A 21,157-nucleotide genomic window follows, 5' to 3' on the forward strand; every position below is an offset into this window, starting at 1 on the left:
ATTTTTTAACATCTCGAGGAAGGGAAAAATTACACGAATACTAAATTTTCAGAGCCTTGTGCTAAAAAGAAATAACAAATAAATACACAAATCAATAGGGTATTATAAAAATTTGGAATCTTTTAAGTAACAATCAACATTACAAAATAAAAAAAAGTATGTGTGAGGGTATATTTTTACTACATTTAAATTCAAAAAAAAAAAATTTTAAAACTTTCTTGGGATATAATATTGCGTTAATGAATTTTAAACAATTTTATGTCAAACAGACATTTCATTGAAACAATAAATGCAACTTTTTGCTTGTTCATTCTTTTATTCATGACATTACATCAGCACCATACGGCGCTTTAATACAATAATACATTCCATCGTATGTATAAAATGCCCAGATTTTGACAATTCAGTTTTATTTCCTTTGGAAATGTAAATATTGCAGAATTCGGAATGGATAAAAAAATAATTTCACAAAAATAGACTTTCCGATGACGCGTTCTTTATGAAACAAGTTGCATGATTATAGGCACTTTTTGATGTATAAAAAAACTAAACACATCATTTAAAAAATATCCTGATTTAATTTTATAAATTTTCCAATATTCGGCTTGATATGTCATGTCAATAAAGTGCTCATTTCATCAAAACAGGTTTTCTTTCACATCATTCTTCGAGCCTTACGTATTAACTGCAGTCCAACGATACAATGTCCGACGTACAAAAGTTAGGCAATAATATAAGTTCTAAGCCATCCAACATGAACTCTTTACAAAACTTGGTCCACACTTGTTTTGCTTAAATGACATCTATATCCCCAAAATTTACATATAACTTCATATCGTACACTTGCATTTTTCTAAAAATCTATAACGCTAATTCTTTCCTTAAAATACTCGCTTAGCTGCTCATTTATTCGAGAAAAATAAGTATTGGTCTTCACAGTACCGTTCCAGAAAAGTGTAGAAGGAAACATTATACTGATAACTATCACAGTTGAAAAAACACTGGTATTTTCACTAAATAATGCTAGCGCCAATGCACAACAGACATTGCACAGAAGCGTATGAAGAAACAAATGTAAGTAAATGAACGTTACTTTCGTGCAACATTACAGCGTTAATACCCACAAAAATGTAAGTATAAATAGAATCTAACCCATAATGTTAAAATGTTTTAAAATATTCTTTAAAAACTGATATATTTAAAAGGCAATTGTGAGGCTTCCATTGTTCGAAGGTTTGTAGATTTGCAAATACTCATATCTCATTAAATCTACAGAAATTTATGCTTAGTAAATATTTAAATAGCCATGATATAAGCCATTAATAATTCTTTTCAGGTAGACATCGGGCTTTTTCAGGTAAATTTTTTCTTTTAACTTTAATTTTTTTCTTTTTCAAGTAATTCAGGTAATTTTTTCTTCAAGTAAATTTTTTCTTTTAACTTTCTTTAATTTTTTTCTTTTTCAGGTAATTTTTTTCTTTTCAGGTAAACACTGGGCTATTAACACAACACTAAAAAACGAGAATATGCAAGATTGAAACATGAGTTTTCTGCATAATAATTCAATCGAGAGAGGGGAGGATAATTTAATTAAATATTAATTTAAAATTGGAATGCTAAAATGAATTCAGAAAGTAGGATTCCTGCTCCTTACAAAAATTTTGGTTATAATCTAATATTTTTTTTAAATTATTTTTAAAGCCATTAAAATTTTTAAAAAACTACTTTGATCTTCACGAGTACAAAGGTGATTTAAGTAGACCTATTCCACAAACCGGGAATTAATTTGTTTTCAGTGATATGTTGATTTGAGGAATGAAAGCGATATCCATTGTGCATTGTTTAAAAGTTTCGAGAGACAACACCAGTATGAAGAACGTTTTTTTCTGTATTCAAGACAAGAAAAGACTGTGGTGAATCAAGAAGGCAATGGTGAGGCAGGCCATGCCGCTGAGGTCTCCCAAAGCTGTCAAAAGGGGAATGGCAGAGTTGTCTGGGTCTATCTTGAACCTCCAGAGTATCTGGATGAGACACTGGGCTATATATAATAGCAAAGCTATCTGAAAATAAAAATAAGTATACACCTCTCAGATTACAGGAATACCCACAATATACATGCAATCAACTTTTTACTTCTTTGTATGAAGTATTGTAATAGCGAAAAATTTCCGGTATCCTATTTCAACGGAAATATCCATTTTGATCGTTCTCGAATCTATATGGACGATTTCTTTGGCGTAACATCTGCACGCACGGATAGAACGGACTCCTTTCCAAAACGGACTGTAAAATGGATTTAGAATGGATTCAAACGCGATTTTTTCCTTGACGAACGTATCTCGCATAGCTCAAAAACTAATAACCGTAAAACGTTGAAATTTTTTATACATAACTGCTATAACATCTAGTTGTGCACCTCCCTTTTTCATTGCAATCGGCAGCACCAAACGTATATATCAACCCAGTCATTATTTTCGCAATCGTTGGTAGCGGTCATATACTTCCAATTACAAAAAGGTTTTAAATGATGAAAATATTTATGTTTTAAGAATGCCAAATAAAAAAAAAAAAAAAAAAGACCAAATAGCGAAATTTAACTTTAATGCGATCTCCCGGTTCCTATACTTATATTTAGGAAAGTTTTATAGTCATTATGAAAAAAATGAAATTACAAGAAGTTTAACTGCCCTACAACAAAAATTGGTGGGATATTTAATTGCAAAATTTCCAATTTTTTTTTTTTTTTCCCATTTTTGACTTGCCCCACGGGATTGGTTCATTAAGTTAGAATAATTCGAGGAAATAAGTTGAAATGAAGTGCAACAAAAAAAATGTCTATAATTTAATAGGCCGTGCAAGGAAGGCATGTGGTCCATATCAGACATTTTAATGAGAGAAAATGAAATATATATTTTATAAGCCTAATATTGTATGACACGTGTAGAAAACGTATCTAGAGACCCTTAATCTATTACAGTACATAGTCCGTAATCCGGACATCCATTATCCGGAATGATCCATAATCCGGATCTCAAAGCCACAAACTTACGCATGCGCGTAAAGCGTTTACCCATGCGCGCTTCCGATAGTGAAGAAAGTGACAGAGAGGTTATTGAAAATGAAAAAACATTCGATTGACAAGTTAGTCGGTATTCTCGACACAACAATTACAGGACTTGAACAGTGGAAATTTTAACTGAACAAGAAATTATGTCTGTTTATATAATTAAAGAGAAAGTATTAGTAACGAAGCAACTTAAACAACTTACAAATGAAAGAAATGTTTAATAAAGTAAACATTTCTTTCATTTTAAATATTAAGCTTTTTTTTTTTGTAAATTTTGATACCCTTTAGATCATAATTGCTCTTTACTTCATTATATTATAGTTTCATATTTTTAATTGTATAATTTCTGCATGTCATCTTACTAGATTTAAATTTATAATCTATAATCCAAAAAAACCTCTAATTCGGAATCGCCAAAGTCCCGACGAGTCCAGATTACGGACTTTGTACTGTAATAATAACATATAAGCAGCTAAATTTTAAACTGTCAGGCGCACTGTCAGCGGTCTAGGTGACTGACCACTTCTAAATTCCTCAGTATCCGCTACTTGTAACATCTAACACACAATTTGCACTCGGATATCAATTTCTAAAAGTCTCGTAATTAGTTTAATTAATCAAGCATTTTTAATTATGCTGTATATTACTGAAAATGGCCAAGCGTACCTGTATGAATGCTGAGATGAGGTAGATGGGCAGAAATGTGGCCGTGAGCACCGTGTTCCCTCCTTTGATTAGCGTGATGCCGTAGCCAAATAACAGATGGCCTGGAATGACCATGAGCATCAAAATCCGTGCTGTTCTTGCGTGGGCAGCTGCAACAAAAGGCACATAATTAAACTCTGCGTCACATACTTTAAGTTAAAAAAAAAACGAGAACGAATTGAGAATGAATGAAACATCCTAGCGAAAAGCTATTTGTTTGCTTAAATGTGCAACCGTCACCGTCATCGGGCATTCATCGACCAACCGTCATTGGGCATTTAGTTGTTTCATCACTGAGAACATTGCCCATATCCGAAAAAAGAAAATGGAAGCTCTATGTAATATTTTGTTATTTAATAAATAACTATATTTATTATTGAAGTGCCAATGTCATATTTGTATGATGTAATCGTTGCTCGGCAACGTAAGAAATTGTTTAAAATTAGTATTCTGAAGTTTGACCAGCTAGTAGATGTGTAAAAATTTTGCCACTTAAGAATTGTATACAAGTTATCCATCTCCATAAACTAAAAATTTATGTTTTACTAAGAAGATTATCTGTTTTGTCAATTACTGCAAAATACATTACATCTATTTCAATTTCAAAAGAGAGCCCCAGGTGATGGATCCAGAGGTTTCTCACCCTCTTCTTCACCTACGATCAAGCTTTTCGACTAGCGAGTATTTTTAAGTGCCACCATGCCGCACAGACACCGTACACTTTCAAACATGTAGCAATGCAATCCGAGCCCAACCGATGCGGCAGGTAGCATTGTTATGAGACTTGATCCCCCCCTTCAAAGTATAGGAATACTTTTATATATCCTTTTCAGAAATGTTCTTCTCTAGACATACTTTTATTTATTATTTTTTAGAAATATCCTTCAACTTTTGTTTGAATAAAAGCATGTTTGAATACCATCCTTTTGAAAATCAGTATGTTTAAAAAAAAAAAACTAAAGTGACTATTTTACTTGTGTAAGATTTTACTAATAAACAGTATAAAATTCTAATACGGTATTATTATCTTGGTATAAAATACACTTTTGCAGTTATAATTTTGAAATTTTAGACTGAAAAAAAAATATTTTTTCTTTCCTTTTTTTTGTAATAACCTTAATGTTTACATTAATTTTTATAATTTAATTACTGCACACATTAATACATTGATAGTTTATACTGCAATTCATTAAAATGATTAATAAAAATGAAGGCTTTTGCTTCACGACTTTTTTTTTTAATAGAATTAGAAAGAAGTTTTCTTCCATATATGCAAATACAGTACAAAGTCCGTAATCCGGACGTCCATTATCCGGAATGATCTATAATCCGGACCTCAAAGATAATCTGGACTCGTACGCTTTACGCATGCGCGTGTTGAAAGAAATGTTTAATAAAGTAAACAAATAAATATTAAGCTTTTTTTTTGTAAAATTTGATACCCTTTATATCATAATCGCTCTTTATTTCATAAATTATGGTTTCATATTTTTAATTATATAATTTCTGCATGCCATCTTACCAGATTTAAATTGATGATCTATAATCCAGAAAAGCCCTTGATCCGGAATCGCCAAAGTCCCGACGAGTCCGGATTACAGACTTTGTACTGTATACATAAACATAATGAAGTTCTGATTTTTTGCATACACTTCAAAATAAAAGGTGGAAATAAATGGGTAAAATTAATTCAACACTAAGCCTAGTAAACGGACGCAAGAAAAGAAACAAATTTATAAGAGCTTTAGAAGAATAATGACAGCATTTAATTAGCATTTAATTCCTCGTTATTAAGGCTATACTAACATTTGCCAAAAAATGCGGTGAATGGGGAAACACACAAGGAAGACCCATCTGGTGGACGAGAGCCAGGCTTTTCACTATTTCGGTGGAAATAAGTGGATATTCGACTAGCTTGGACGGCTACCAGGTTGCCAGCAACACCTGCAGAGAGTATAAAAAATATTTAGCTACAATTAAAAATGCAATTCAGATTTTATAGTTTGACGGCCTCATCTGTGACCATGAGCACAAACACGCATGCGCCACTCGGACCGAATTATTGTCAAAATAAGGTAGAAGGTTGGGTATTTTTGTTCCCTCGAGGATACAAATTATCTTTTTCCGAAGGTCTTCACGTGACCTTTCAACGTCGCAGCAAGTAACAACGCCCCTTTTGGACGAGTCCATGTGTTTTGGCAGAATGCCAGCGAAGGTTGCGTTTGAGACGGTTGAACTATAGCTATGAATAGAATGGAATTCAGAAAAACTCTCCCAGCGTTGAGACACCGTTAATCACTTTATAATCATAAAATTTATAGCATAAAAATCATGATTCTATAAAGGGCTTAATTTTTTTTTATAATTAGAACAACCTTATGCTACCTTTTTATAATTAGAATAACCTATGAAATACCTTGCGGGCACCCTACAAAAAGCCATCAGAACAAACAAACAAAAATAAATATATAAACTAATAAATAAATAAAATTAAATAAATGTAAACAGGAAAATAAAAACATTAATATATTAAATTAGTAATAAATTAAAATAGTGAATTTAAAAAATAAAATAACCAAACAATGATGAAATTAATTTTAGCAAGGATAAAGAAAACATTTGGAACTATGTTCTCTGCTATCAGCTAAAATTATTTCTTTATTTTAGTCTCTAAACCATTTAAAACATTCTTGACCATGGAGCTCACAAATATTCTTCTTCCTGAAGGGAAAACATTTCGAGGTAGGGAATTTTTTCTGCAACTTCTCTCTCTGGTAGAGGGAGAAGTTTATCCAGGTAACACATTTTGAAGATGTTTTACATGTAAAATAGTATATTCTTACCAATTTTGTATTCAGATAGGTAATTTTAGCAGAATTATAATTAAAACTGTTGTACTGTTCTGTTTAACGTAGCGTGAAACACATTTTAAGAGAAAGGTATCCCGGAAAAGTAAGAATTAAAGGGCATGTGCACTTAACACAATATATCTGTAATTTGTATTAAGAGTGAATAAATTTAATTGACCACTGTGTTAACTGTAATCGTAATTCCTGTCTCTATTGCTCTCCAGTGATTTCGAGAAGCAGAAAGTACTAGAAATATCTCGCGGCCTGTTGAAAACTATTTAAGGCCGAAGAGAAAGAATCTGCTCTGAGTTGCTTAGTTACTCATGTTGGATTAGATTATTTAATTATGGCAAAGCACACGAGGGCTATCTACCTAAAGGGAGGGATGCCTTCATGGAGGACTTTTTAAGGGAGATTGGCTCGTATACATGTTACACATGGCAAAAACCACGAAAACGCCCATGCAGCCAGCCCGTTCGCGGAATTCGAACCTCGGACTGAACTACCAGTGTTCAACGTCTTTACCGCTCAGCGGCTGGTGGGCAGTTACTCATGCTGAGAGTTGTTTAGTTTCATGTGACTTGAGATATCTGAATTAGCTTTTTCTTTCCATTGCAATGTATTTTAACATTTTTAGTAGTTTATAGTGTAACTACTGATTATATTGTGAACATTTGTTATGAATATTTCTGTGGAAAATTCCAGAGTTCTGAAATATTGCTTTTGATAAAAATAAATTTTTATTAACTTATTATCGAACTTGTGCATTCAATCTATTATGAACCCAACAATATTATAAGGATTAGTTTTATGGATCTTTAGAGTAGAAAAATGATTGAGATTTGTTGGATTATATGGCTAAACTCGAACTGTCTTTACCCATCTAAGAGACGGATGTCTTCGTTTAAGACTAAAGTTCTTCATGAAACAACTTTCTTTTCTAATGGTTCTGAACTAAGAGAAATGGAAGGTCATTCAAATAAGGATACAAAATTTTAACATCCTATGTTCATTTTCTATAAAATAGTATATCATATAAAATTAATAAAAAAAAATGGTTTTTCAAACATTCCATTTCAAAATAGGCCAGATACAAACTTGGTAATGCTGAACGATTATTTAAAAAATATTGGTTTAAAACAAACTACAAAATCAACATTTGACTAATTCAGTCTTTAAATTCCACTGTATACTCTATATATTACACCGTATATTCATGTATGAGTAAATATTTGAATACGAAACAAAAACTTATGAAGAATAGCTATCAATTCTAAGGTTCATTTATTAATCACTAAAAAAATTTTTGTTTACTTTCTTTAAATTTTCAGTGTTTAGAGAGAAAGAGAAACATTGACAAAAAACCTAAACTTACCGTTGATGACTGGTTGAAAAATGGCAAATCCTTTGAACTGTGTGACTGAAAATTCTAGAATATAACCACCCACACTGAAAATGATAAAATAACATCGTTGAAATTACAAAGCAGTTTCATAAAAGCTTATTTTTTGTTTGCTAATGAAGTTGAAATTATTAATTGATATTCTCATAAACTAGTGAAAGATTGACCAAACTATATCTTCTTACAAGCCATCAACTTAAATTTTGCATTAAAAAACAGTATTATGCTTTTATTTTTCATTAAAACAATGTACATTTTTATCAAAGCGAGACGCATTGTCATTTATTTAAAATAGATTACATACTTACAATGCATATAATTTATTAATTCACTCAGATAAAGTATTAAAATAAGAAGTTTATAAAGTAACGCCTGTAGGTCTGAAAGAGTAATCTTAAACTATTTTTTGCCATATACGTTGAAGATAATATAAAGGAATTAATAAAATAGTTCCTATATATTATTAACCATTTAGCATATAGGAATTTTTCCAACATCCACTATCGAATATTAAAAAGTATCATTCATCCAGTTTTCCTTCAATATTTTAGTATACAGTCAAAAGTCGTTAATCCGGACTCGTCGGGACTTCGGCAAATCCGGATTATCGATTTTTCCGGATTATAGATCATCAGTTTAAATCTCGTAAGATGGCATGCAGAAATTCTAAAATTAAAAATATGAAACCGTAATTTATGAAATAAAGAACAATTATGATCTAAAGGGTATCAAAATTTGCAAAAAGAAAAAGCTTAATATTTATTTGTTTACTTTATTAAACATTTCTTTCAATGTAAGTTGTTTAAGTTTTGCTTCGTTTCATGTGATAATACTTTCTCTTTAATTCTATTAAACAGACATAATTTCTTGTTCAGTTACAAAGTTCCGCTGTTCAAGTCCCATTAATTGCTGTGCCGAGAATACCGACTAACTTGTCAATCGAAATTTTTTCGTTTTCACTAACCTTTCTGTCACATTCTTCATGTCTTTATCCATTTTTTGCAGCAATTCCACTTTTTGTTTGTTGGACATCGAAACATACTTTCGTTTTGTAGATCTTTTGGAAGTTCCAGCATTGGAAATTCTATTTGACATAATCGAAAGTTCAAAATTACTTTTATAAAATTGCTTTTACAGTCTGCAAAAAATAATAAGCGGGATTCAATTCGAAGATTAAGGAACAACGCAATCATTAACATTAACTGAAATAGATAATTAGATAATTTTAATTTACACCGTCCGTTATACATTAAACGCGCAGGCGAAAACGTATTCTGCACTTGCGCACACGCATATGCGCAGTAGTCAAGGTCTTACGCGCATGCATAAAAAGCCTGTGCGCATGTGCCAACGCGGCGCATGAGCAGAAAGTTTTTAGCTTTTGAGGTTCGGATTATAGATCATTCCGGATTATGGGTGTCCGAATTAACGACTTTTGACTGTATTAACTTTCTAGTTACAGTTACAGCTCTTCTTTAAATGCAGTTTGTTTATTAATTACATATTCTTTGTGAATATTCAGTTAAGTTAAATTATACTAAACAATATGTCCACCGTGTATAAACATCCTATTTTTGTAAGCACCGCAAGCCAGTTTAATGAATTTTACACAAATAGAAAAATCACTGATTTTTGAACAAAAACTTTGCTATTTTGAGTTTAGAAGAATTCTGCTTACCTTGTAATGACAACCGCTAGGATCACAGGTACCCAACCAGAGTATAAAACTTGTTTAACAAATGGGTTCTTGTAGGAAAGGTAAGCCCAAACCGGTACAAATACCAAAAAAAGGCTCACTACCCCCACAGGAGCAATTATCTTATCTGAAATTAGAAGATGAAAATATTAAGGGAAAATATTTATTAGTGAAGAACTTATTTAAAAATTTGTACTGAAAATATGAGTACACTATTTATTGTTTGTGTAATGTTTCAATTGAATTCATGAACCTATGTCTCAGAAAGGCTACTAATGACTGCCAGCATTTTATTCATGTTCAGTAACTTTCCCGATTTTTAAAATTTCATTCGCATTCCTGTGCAAGCAAATATTTTATTTAAAAATATTTTCTTAGTTTTTCTCCTACTATGCCATCAAATGCACATTATGATATTCTGTAAATAAAAAGGAAGGAGTGAAATTTTTGTTAATAAAACATAATAAATACAAAAAATAAATAACATCAGCCTTTAGGTGTAAAATTTCTACTTCAATGTTTCATTTGAACAAACTAGTTTCAGTCAGTAATTTACAAAATATTAATATTCAATGATGAAGCAAAGTTCAACTCACGCAGGAACTTGGTGAATTTGTGGTTGCTGGTTTTACACTTTTTTTATCAATACAAAAATTAGATTTAAAAACTTTTTTTTTTTTAAATTTCCGATAGCCAATGGAACATTCTGGTTTTGTAGGAATTTCCAACGGAAGTCTACAAAGCCAGAACAAGCAAAGATGAAAAAGAACAGCAAAATTAAAGAAAGAGTCCATAGTACAGGGCTAGCATAAATGATGGATTCGTTTGAAAAGGCTATATTTTCAAAAGTATTACGCATACACACATTAAAAATACAGTCAAAAGTCATTAATCCGGACTCGTCGGGACTTCGGCGATTCCGGATTATCGATTTTTCTGGATTATAGATCATCAGTTTAAATCTCGCAAGATGGCATGCAGATATTCTAAAATTAAAAATATGAAACCGTAATTTATGAAATAAAGAACAATTATGATCTAAAGGGTATCAAAATTTGCAAAAAGAAAAAGCTTAATATTTATTTGTTTACTTTATTAAACATTTCTTTCAATGTAAGTTGTTTAAGTTTTGCTTCGTTTCATGTGATAATACTTTCTCTTTAATTCTATTAAACAGACATAATTTCTTGTTCAGTTACAAAGTTCCGCCGTTTAAGTCCTATAATTGCTGTGTCAAGAACACCGACTAATTTGTCAATCGAAATTTTTTTGTTTTCAATAACCTCTGTCACTTTTCTTCGCTATCGGAAGCGAATTATAATGACGAGGAACTTGTTTTAAATCATATCAAAGACGGAGCATATGGAGATGAAATACTACATTTGGTAAGGAATTATAGCCAAATAAAATAAAAACATCTGCACTGAAGATAAGGATAGTGCTGACAAATCAACTTCCAATTCATTACGCGCCCGCCGCCGAGCAGCGTGAAATTGATAAACAGATTTCGGATTTCAAAACATACTTTCGCTTTAGATCCTTTACATATTAACAAATATATATCGGAAATTCTATTTGATATAATCGAAAGTTTAAGCTTACTTTTATAAAATTGCTCTTACAGTCTGCAAAAAATAATAAGCCGGATGCAATTCGAAAATTAAGGAACAACGCAATCATCAACATTAACTGAAATAGATAATTATTTAGCTTATACGTCCATTATACATAAAATGCGCACGCGAAAACGTATTCTGCACTTGCGCACACTCATATGCGCAGTCGTAAAAGGTCATATGCGCACGCGTGAACGCCTCTGCGCATGTGTCGACGCGGCGCATGTGCAGAAAGTTTTTAGTTTTGATGTCCGGATTATAGATCATTCCGAATTATGGGTGTCCGAATTAACGACTTTTGACTGTATATGAAAACAACCACAAATTCACCAAGTTCCCGCATGAGGGGAACGTTGCTTCATCGTTGAATATCAGATTGGTGGTGAAACCTTCATCCTCCAATGCTTCTTGCATTCAAGAATCTAGTCAACGCACGTAATCCTCCGGCTTTAATTGTTGCTGAACATCTGGTCAATCAACAGGACGAACATCTGGACAAAAATGCTACAAAAAGTATGGCATGTGCTCAATTATCGTCTGGACGTGTGTCATGTCACCAAAGGGGCACATACTGAATATTTGTAGAGGGGGTATAAACTTGTTGAGTTTGTGGATTATTTTCATACATCTTTCATGTGTGTACGTAATATAGCATTTTCAAAATGCGTGAATCATTTGAGTTGCTCAGAAGTCAATATGACATGTGTACTCCACAGCAAGAAAATGACTCAAAAAGTAGTACAAAAGTAGGTTTTATTGAATTTTAAAAGCACTCGCAATTTGCATCAAACATAAAATAAGCTATTAGTAAATGCTTTTAAGTGAATTGATGTCGGGGAAATCAACTCGAGGGCTGTCTGCCTGTCGGAACGAATGCGTTCGTAGAGGATTTTCAGTATTACAGTTCGATATATGTTTATCAGCTTTCTTCTTTCGAATTAGACCACATATTAAAATTATGACAACCCCATCAATTACTCTTTACTTTGCAGATAATAATGGACTTCTTTGAGTACACAATTTATTTAACTTACCTGGTAACTGATAAAGGTAGCCGCTAATGGCGGCTAAGAGAGCCAGCGTGGTTACATCGCCTAGGGAGGCAGCGATCGGAGTGGCGACATTATCTGGATTGATGTTGCACTTATGTGACACCACAACTACAGCTAAAGTGATTGCTCCTGGAAAATAAAGAACTCAGTCAGAAAGGAATACGAAGGAATATAAAAAATTAATGTACTAAACAGATGAAGATTAATCCGGCAAGGAAGGAATATCGTTGCAGACGTCATCCTAAAAGGACTAAAGCCATATTTATATCATATGCGGAGAATATCATATAAATATTAAAAATAACACTACTAATTTTAGTTCTGAAGGACACACCAAAAAGTTCTTTCCTTCTATTTACCATAGACTGCATTCCGAGTCTTTCCTCTCTATAAATTTTAGAGTGTCTCAGTTTTTATCTAGTCATGGTAAATTTGCAAGTTACCTGTTTCATTTTAATCCAAGATCAAACAATTTGCTTGGCAGTTGTGGATGGTGGATTTTGGGTAGCGAATTATTGTGAAATTAGCTAATATTTTATACACAAATTTGATATAACTAAGAATTAACATCTCACTCAAGATGCGAGAATTCATTTGCAAATAGAAGGAGTTACACATAGTTAATAATCACTCAGTTAACAGATTTCAGGCTCTTTTCTTGAATATTTTAAATAAAATAAATCATTTTATTAAGACTTTTTAAAAGAATGCAATTTTTTCTGTATGCAGAACTTAACCCCTTCGCGCCGACTGTCACGTATACGTGCCAGCAACGAACACACTTTTCTACCGGCCGACACGCAGGCGTGCCAGAGGATTGTTCCGTTCTCTACCGACTGTCACGTATTTGTGCCAGTACTTTGAAACGTTTTTCAAACTATAATTTCTGCCACAAGATGGCACTGTATGTCCATATGGTTTCAGATACATGTACATTAGACCTTCTACTCGAAATGAGAGAAGCATGACTCGCATACACATGTTTTTGATTATATAAACAAACGGGGAAGTAAATGTTTCCGAAGGGCGTGATTTACGACGTCTCTTTAAATCGCACTTTATTCGCACGTGTTAGTTGTTTACTGCAAGTAGATAAGTTTTATTTGCTCTAAAGCATTGGGTATTTCGGTTTGCAGTTCAGTTTTTAGAAAATAATTAGATCTTGTTAGATGTGAATTCTTTGTTTTTACCGTTGCAATGTCGAAGCGTCGAAAAGGTTTAACAGAGCATGAAATAGCAGAAACGATGCAAAATATTTCAGATATTGATTCTGAAATTCTGATATTCTGATACTGATTCTGAAAGATTAACTGAAAGACATTTTCCAAAACTTTGTTCAGAAGAGACTGATAAGAAAATGAGATGACGATGCTTCGTTTGTTCATATTCCCGGAAAAATCCTCCAAAACGGCAAATGAGTTATTATGAGTGCAAGGAATGTAACGTAGGACTGTGTGTAGATCCCCGTTTTCAAATTTTTCATACGAAAAGAGAATTTTAAGTAATATATTTAGTTTTCAGAGGTATAATGTTAAAATTCATAAAATGGTGAGTAATTAAAATAAAATGTGTAAAATATGCATTTAAACAAGAAATAAGGTAATTAAAGTATATATATAAAAATATCTATAAAGCATAAGCCGTTTAAATACTCTATAGAGCATTATTAAACAATGCGTTGATACTTCGGAAATTTCATGGATTTAGGCTTAGTAGCAAAAAAGCCCCCGGCCCTGGAGAGACGCTCGCGTAAGACACTGCCGGCCTCGGCGATAAGCGCGCGTTTTCGCTACCCGGCTCGAAGGGGTTAATGTGAAAATAAAAAAATAAACGTGACTTATGTGTAAACATGACTTAAATAAACGTGACTTAAATGTGAAAATATACGATTGTGAGCTGCAAGGCACAAATATAAAGAAAAAAAAAAAAAAAAGAGTTGCGTCAGACAAATCAAAGTCATGCAATACAATGATTAATTATTTCATTTGTCAACAACCTCGTTTTCTAATTGTTACACTGCACATGATTATGAAAGAAACAGATTAATACTTACCCAAGACCAAACTGGCTAATGATGCAGTGAAAAGCGAACTGGCACTCAGCAGGAGGGCATGGTGGATGTTGAACCCACCATTGGCAATGCTCATGATGGTTGCAAAGGTGGCAGCGAGTAATCCCATCACAGTCGCTTGGCACTTAAAGAGGAGTGAAGTACAAACAAAATGTTATAATCTGTTATGACTAATTTTATTTAAACACAATGCTGTTAAATTATTTACAATTTAATATCTTAATTATAATTGAATGCAATGAAGTTCAAAAGGAAACAGGAATAATATTAACGACTTTCTTCTTTTTTTATACTTCTAATAATTACATGTTGTTTTACCTGCTAAGTAGAAGAATTCATAGATTATGTGAACAATTCATGATACACAGAGTTGTAGCTAGGGTTTTCAGCGCCCAGGGACAACTGAAGATTTCACACCCCCTACTGCTTGCCAAGGATGGAAAACATTTAATTCTAAAATGTCGTAACATCAGTTTGGCGCCCCTTGGATTCTGCGCCTGAAGACAGATGCCCCCCTCTAGCTACGCCCCTGATAATAGACCACTCATGAGTTTAGATGGCAACGTTCTTTGTGTGAGGGCGACTAAGAGGCCTGCCCAGAAGATTAGATTTCCAGTAGCTAAGATTTTCAGCGCCCGGGAACTCCTAAAGATTTTGCGCCTCTTTCTGTGTTCCAAGAATGGAAAAAATTTCATTCTGAAATATGTATCATCAATTTGGCGCCCCCTGGATGCTGTGCCCGGGGACGGATGTCCCCCCTTGCCCCACCCTAGCTACACCACTGGGCCTGCCACCAAGCTGCTGATATTGCCCAATACGCGGTGGATGAACAATTTTCTTTGTGGTACACTTAAACGCATCAGACTCACAAGACATACTTGGTAGTGAGTACGCTACTTCGGCACGGCGATGCTCGTAATGGGGTCGTCTTGTCGAGGGCAGGTTATGCGAATTTTACAGGCCGGTGATAGGACATTACTCTAGTCTTTGGACCGGATAATTCCAAAGATGTTGTACATAACTAAGTTTCAGGAGTTAGTTTCCAATCAGCAACAACTATAGATGTCCAGAAGCCAGAATTGGTGCCACTTTGACCATTCAATTGCGACCAGAGGAGTAGTCGCAATTGAATTGGTGGAGTTCAGTGAAGGCAGAAATAGAATATAAAATGATAGGCTAAGTCTCCACCTAAGTGATGAGGTTTTTTTTCTTCCCTTTTTAATGTTTCGTTTTCCAACTTGTGTTTCAGATACAAAATTTTTGTTTATTAAACCATTTTGACAGAAATGGTTTAATACTGTTTGACAGAAAAGGTTAATAGATTCTTTTACGTTTAATTTTCAGATAGAAGAAACAATGGCTAAAATATGAGCTTATTAAGCCCATTTTCAATAAGCATTCCTCTGAGAAGGTTTGGTTTGGTTTATTTAATTATGGCAAAGCACACTAGGGCTATATGCTTAAGGGGAGGGATGCCTTCATGGAGGACTTTCTAAGGGAAACTGGCTCGTATATACGTTACACATGAGGAAAACCACGAAAACGCCTATGTAGCCAGCCCATTCGCGGGATTCGAACTTCGGACCGAACTACCAGTGTTCAGTGACTTTACCGCTCGGGGGCTCCTCTGTAAACAAGGAAGCGGTGCTATATTTCAACAATACATAATGAATAAAATAAATTCAAAGTACTCCATTTATGTACATATTTACATGAAAAGCAGATTCAAATTACCGTATTTTAAAATCAGAAAAATATGAACAGTTTATGGTACTTACAATGTAATTAAAACAAAAATGGAATTAAAACAATAATGATGAGCAGCCGTCTTCTATTCTGGAAAATGTTTGCTTGGTCATTTATTTCAGCAAAACAAATGACAACTATCGAGGGATTTTCTGATTTTTCCAGTAAATATCACATATCCATACCAAAGTAACGAAAAAAATTTAATTTTGCTATAAAATATAAAAATCACCATGTGTATTTTTGAAAATTTTTCAATGACATTCTTTTTGTGTGCCCTATTTAACAGCATTGTTACATAGTATCTCACCAACGATATCAGGTAGGTTAGGTCAAAATTTTTCCATAAAAAGTATTAAAATAGAATACATTATTTTATTTTAAAAATCAGTATGGTTGATACATATGGAAGAAATATAAAGAAAATAATATTTTCCATGTAAATGCAGATAAATTATTTCTGCGATGGCAGGCGTTAACTTATACCTACATGCAATAAATAAACAAAGAAAATTTAAAGAAGCAGATAGTCACCGTTTGTTTATCTAGATGGTATTTTGTTATTTTTGTAAAATATCGTCTAGATGACATAGTCAGAAATCCTAAAATTATCTTGCTTTGTGAAATACAAAGGTCATACACAAAAGTCTATACAGTCAAAAGTCGTTAATTCGGACACCCGTAATCCGGAATGATCTATAATCCGAACCTCAAAGCTAAAATCTTTCTGCGCATGCGCCGCATTGATGCATGCGCATAGGCGTTTTACTCGTGCGCGCAAGACATTTACGACTGCGCATATGCATCTGCGCAAGTGCAGAATACGTTTTCGCGTGCGCGTTTAATGTATAACGGACGGTAAAAGCTAAAATTATCTAATTATCTATTTCAGTTAATGTTGATAATTGCGTTGTTCCTTAATCTTCAAATTGGATCCGGCTTATTATTTTTTGCAGACTGTAAGAGCAATTTTCTAAAAGTAAGCTTGAACTTTCGATTATGTCAAATAGAATTTCCGATGCTGGAGCTCCCAAAGGATCTAGAAAACGAAAGTATGTTTCGATGTCCATCAAACAAAAAACGAATTGCTACAAAAAATGGATAAAAGCATATCTACTTACATACTACTACATAAACAACTTACGTTGAAAGAAATGTTTAATAAAGTAAACAAATAAATATTAAGCTTTTTCTTTTTGTAAATTTTGATACCCTTTAGATCATAATTGTTCTTTATTTCATAAATTACGGTTTCATATTTTTAATTTTATAATTTCTGCATGCCATCTTACCAGATTTAAACTGATGATCTATAATCTGTAAAAATCGATAATCCGGAATCGCCGAAGTCCCGACGAGTCCGGATTAAAGACTTTTGACTGTAATATGAGTAGATTATTTGTTCGATAAATCATTTGACAAAATCTCGTCTTTTTATTTTATTCATTAGTATTTTGATCTTGTTTCATGTCTTCATTATTTCTTTGTCTCCACATAATATTTTAAATATTTCCTCTAACTTCTCCCCCCCCCCAAATGTAGTGATGTCTTACCTGTATCAAAGCCATATTGCCCCAACACATTTGCCATTGTTCTTTAAAAGAATTCAGCTTGCCTAGATTGGCCTGCAATGGGAAAAAACAAAACCTCAGTTTATTCGATGAATTCACTTTTGTTCAAAATAATTTACTGTTTATAAACAGTTATCGTGAAACACATATTCTAAAACATATCATATTTACGCGGGTATAAGCCACACAATTTTGCTCTAAATGTTTGGCTAAAGTTGTGTGTTGCGATTCTGGAGATAATGAATAATTTTTGAACAATTTAAAATGATTCAATACCATAATTGTATTTACGTGTTTTAGCAGCATGTGCACTGCAAATAGCATTCATTTGAATCTGGCAGCTATCGCTTTGTCTTTTACCTCAGATTTCACTTTCACTATCAGTACCACTCGAGTCTTCGCTCTCAGAAGATGCGAGACACACTGCATCGTCTTTTGACATCATAGTGGAAATGATGTGATTTTTCGGCATCATTTCTTCTGGTGTTAGTTTCCAAAATGCTAAAGTCCATTCACACCTCTGAAGCAAAGACTGTTTTCTTAGTCGGCATCAACTCTTGTGGCACTGCACCTTCAGGCGTAATAGAAAACGTCGCAGATGAATCTAAGCAGGCATAAGAAAGATACGTAAAGCGTTTGCAACATTCCAATCACCTTTTCTGGCATCAAATCTATTATGCGACTTTTCTTTGATCATGTTTATTACGCTTTAGTTCAGGTAGCATCGGAAGTTTTCAATTTCAAACATGGACCACCAACGCAACAATGCATTTAGACGTCGAAACCACTCTGACTTTAGTTATTCCATGTACATTTCATCTATTATCCATCCTTGACGTTGAAGTTAGACAATATTTCAGGTTAACACATTGAGCGCCATGTCAACCATCTGTGGCTGACACTAGACTTTCCATTTAGGCCGCGTCAGCCATCTGTGGCTGACACTAGACTTTCCGTTTAGGCCGCGTCAGCCATCTGTGGCTGACACTAGACTTTCCGTTTAGGCCGCGTCAGCCATCTGTGGCTGATACTAGACTTTCCGTTTAGGCCGCGCCGACCGCCGCTGGCTGACAGCGTGTAACATGATATACAACTATACAATTTATGGAATTACAGAAAATTATTTAAAATTTACTTAATTTTGATTCATTACAGGACTAATGGATTTCATTGAAACACTACAAGTATAAAAACAATTCTCCATTACAGCTATTACAAAATTGTGACAACTGTCTTAGTCTTTTTTTCTAGCCATTACTCTACCAGCTTCAGTTGCATTTTTATAACAACATAATTTACAATATTTCCGTACTTCAGAGGCTTTTTCCGGTTTCCTTTGGAGTTTATGCCGTCGTTTTTTAGATATTCTTGCATTTCTGTTCGATGGAATATCTTCTTTTCGCAACTTGTAAGGGACAGCGGTAATTCTTTCCGGACTTCAGTAATGCTAATTTTCTGCTTCGTAATATCTTTGCATAGAATGTAACTATTTACAAAACAGACTTGGAGCGTAATGTGTTGAATGAATGCCTATAGGAATCACGTTCCAGACGCAAACTATCTTCTACTGCGATAAGAATCGCTGGCCCTACGATGCCAGCGTTTTTAAGCGGCGCTAGTGGCCTGAACGGGATTGCTTAAGAAATAGTACGCTAGGCGCTCAATGTGTTAAAGATTTCTTTCGACAGAGTGCTACGGCTGAAAATGATGAAAGGTGGCAATTTATTTTCGATGATAAAGCAGAGCATTACCACTAAAGGACAACGCTTATGGTACAGTGCTGCTGCTCCCCCTGCTTGGGTCAAAGTTGCTTTTCCACTTGCCTGATTGTTTGTGATGTCACATGGCATATAATAAGAAGCAACGATTTCGTGGTTTCTATTGCCCTTAAGTTGTAGCCCCGTATTCTTAAATTGAGCGCATGTTTCTCAATTGAGAACAGTTTCTCATGACAGGTGTTAGGAAACCGCTGCATCACCGATGCTCAATGTTGTAACCTGACCGACCTTACATTTGCTTTCAGGAATTTTCCTATTTTGAGCAATCCTTTGGGCTTCGAAATGAATCATCTCATCAGACACAGAAAATCCATTTACTCGAATTTCAGGAATATATATCCTAATGCATTTACTTCTAGGTGGGATAATTTATTACTATCTTTCTGCGAAACGATTGCCAATTGCGTAATAGTTTTTCCACTGAGTACTTTATTTGAATCCATAGTCACACAGTTTTCTATTTTCATCAAACTTTCTCCCTGTCACTCGATTTGCATTGCTTGGGCATAGCCATACAACTTAATCTTCGCAGTGTAATTCATTCTAATTCAATCTAAGTTTAATGCCCACCGAACAGGCCTTCAACAATAAGCATTAGTCACCATTTCATCCCCTTGTTTGGAATTCACACTTTCTTTGCTATTATCATTTGAAATACTTCTACTTTCGTCTCTCGATAGAATTTTTGAGACCTTTTTTTAAACATATTTTGTCAGAACTCGCTGAAGGTTATACATGCATGCCACGTATACTTGCGCGAATATAGTACATAATTTATCTCCATTTATACGATATAACCCTTTAACAACAGACTTAAATCCCTAAATGGTGAAAAAAGTTCCAAAAATATGCAGTTTGATACTAACTCATTTCAATTAAATAACTGAACTTAATATAAATTAGTATATTATACTTAAGAATATCTTGGTTGTAACAAAAGTTTTCTGCCAAAAAACGTTCTTAATAAAGTTAGGTGAATATATTTAACACCACGACAATATTTAATCATAATGATATTCTTTTACAAATTTCACAACACGATGTTCTAAAGCAATTGTCTTTCTTTCAAATGCCAAAAAATCGTTTGACAAAATGTGATTAAACAAGCCAACTCGAACTCTTTGCGCAGACGATATTTACGATGGCCGGAAACTTTCGTTGAAACCCGATATATACCCTTATTTATGTATTTTAAATTTAAACAAATTTAAATTCTTAACAAATACGTATAAAAGTAAAAAAGCAAATTTAAATTCTAAAAAAAAAAAAAAAAAAAAAAGTGCAGACATGTAAAAGATTTAATTCTCGAACTAATCTACAATATCATTTAAATTCAGAAGCATAAGCAAATTAAGTGCAAAATCTATCCATGAAAATAAATCTACTAATTTAATAAATTAAAATTAAATTAAACAATTTTTTTTTTAAAAATGCATATGTGAATGACCGTTGAGTAGGCAGGAGACAGACTTATCAAGGGGAAGTTGCCTCTAAACCTAACTCTCCAATCATTCAATTCGTGTTTCGTCATTCATGCAGGCAAGGGTAAAAGTCAAAACCAAAAGTAATTCCAATAAAGTGGTACCCTTTTACATGTTTGCACA

The 21,157-nt window shown here is 33.5% G+C and overlaps 1 protein-coding gene across 7 annotated transcripts in view; it reads right to left on the reverse strand.

The window, feature by feature from the left end:
- Positions 1-296: 296 nt before the first annotated feature.
- LOC118204512 (solute carrier family 41 member 1-like) overlaps positions 297-21,157 on the reverse strand; it is a 272,491-nt gene continuing 251,630 nt past the window's right edge. For all 7 annotated transcript variants that reach the window (XM_085812287.1, XM_085812282.1, XM_085812286.1 and 4 more), the window contains 8 exons: positions 17,758-17,829; positions 14,441-14,582; positions 12,370-12,516; positions 9,702-9,846; positions 7,997-8,070; positions 5,579-5,716; positions 3,734-3,882; positions 297-2,060 (listed from right to left, as the gene is read on the reverse strand). In XM_085812287.1, the coding sequence (XP_085668413.1) occupies positions 1,893-2,060; positions 3,734-3,882; positions 5,579-5,716; positions 7,997-8,070; positions 9,702-9,846; positions 12,370-12,516; positions 14,441-14,582; positions 17,758-17,829 (1,035 nt within the window). In that variant the 3' untranslated portion in view covers positions 297-1,892. The remainder of the gene's footprint in view (positions 2,061-3,733; positions 3,883-5,578; positions 5,717-7,996; positions 8,071-9,701; positions 9,847-12,369; positions 12,517-14,440; positions 14,583-17,757; positions 17,830-21,157) is intronic.

Source organism: Stegodyphus dumicola, chromosome 1 (genome assembly GCF_044657685.1).
Source record: "Stegodyphus dumicola isolate Sdum_Otavi_A_Nest chromosome 1, ASM4465768v1".
Lineage (NCBI taxonomy): Eukaryota > Metazoa > Arthropoda > Arachnida > Araneae > Eresidae > Stegodyphus > Stegodyphus dumicola.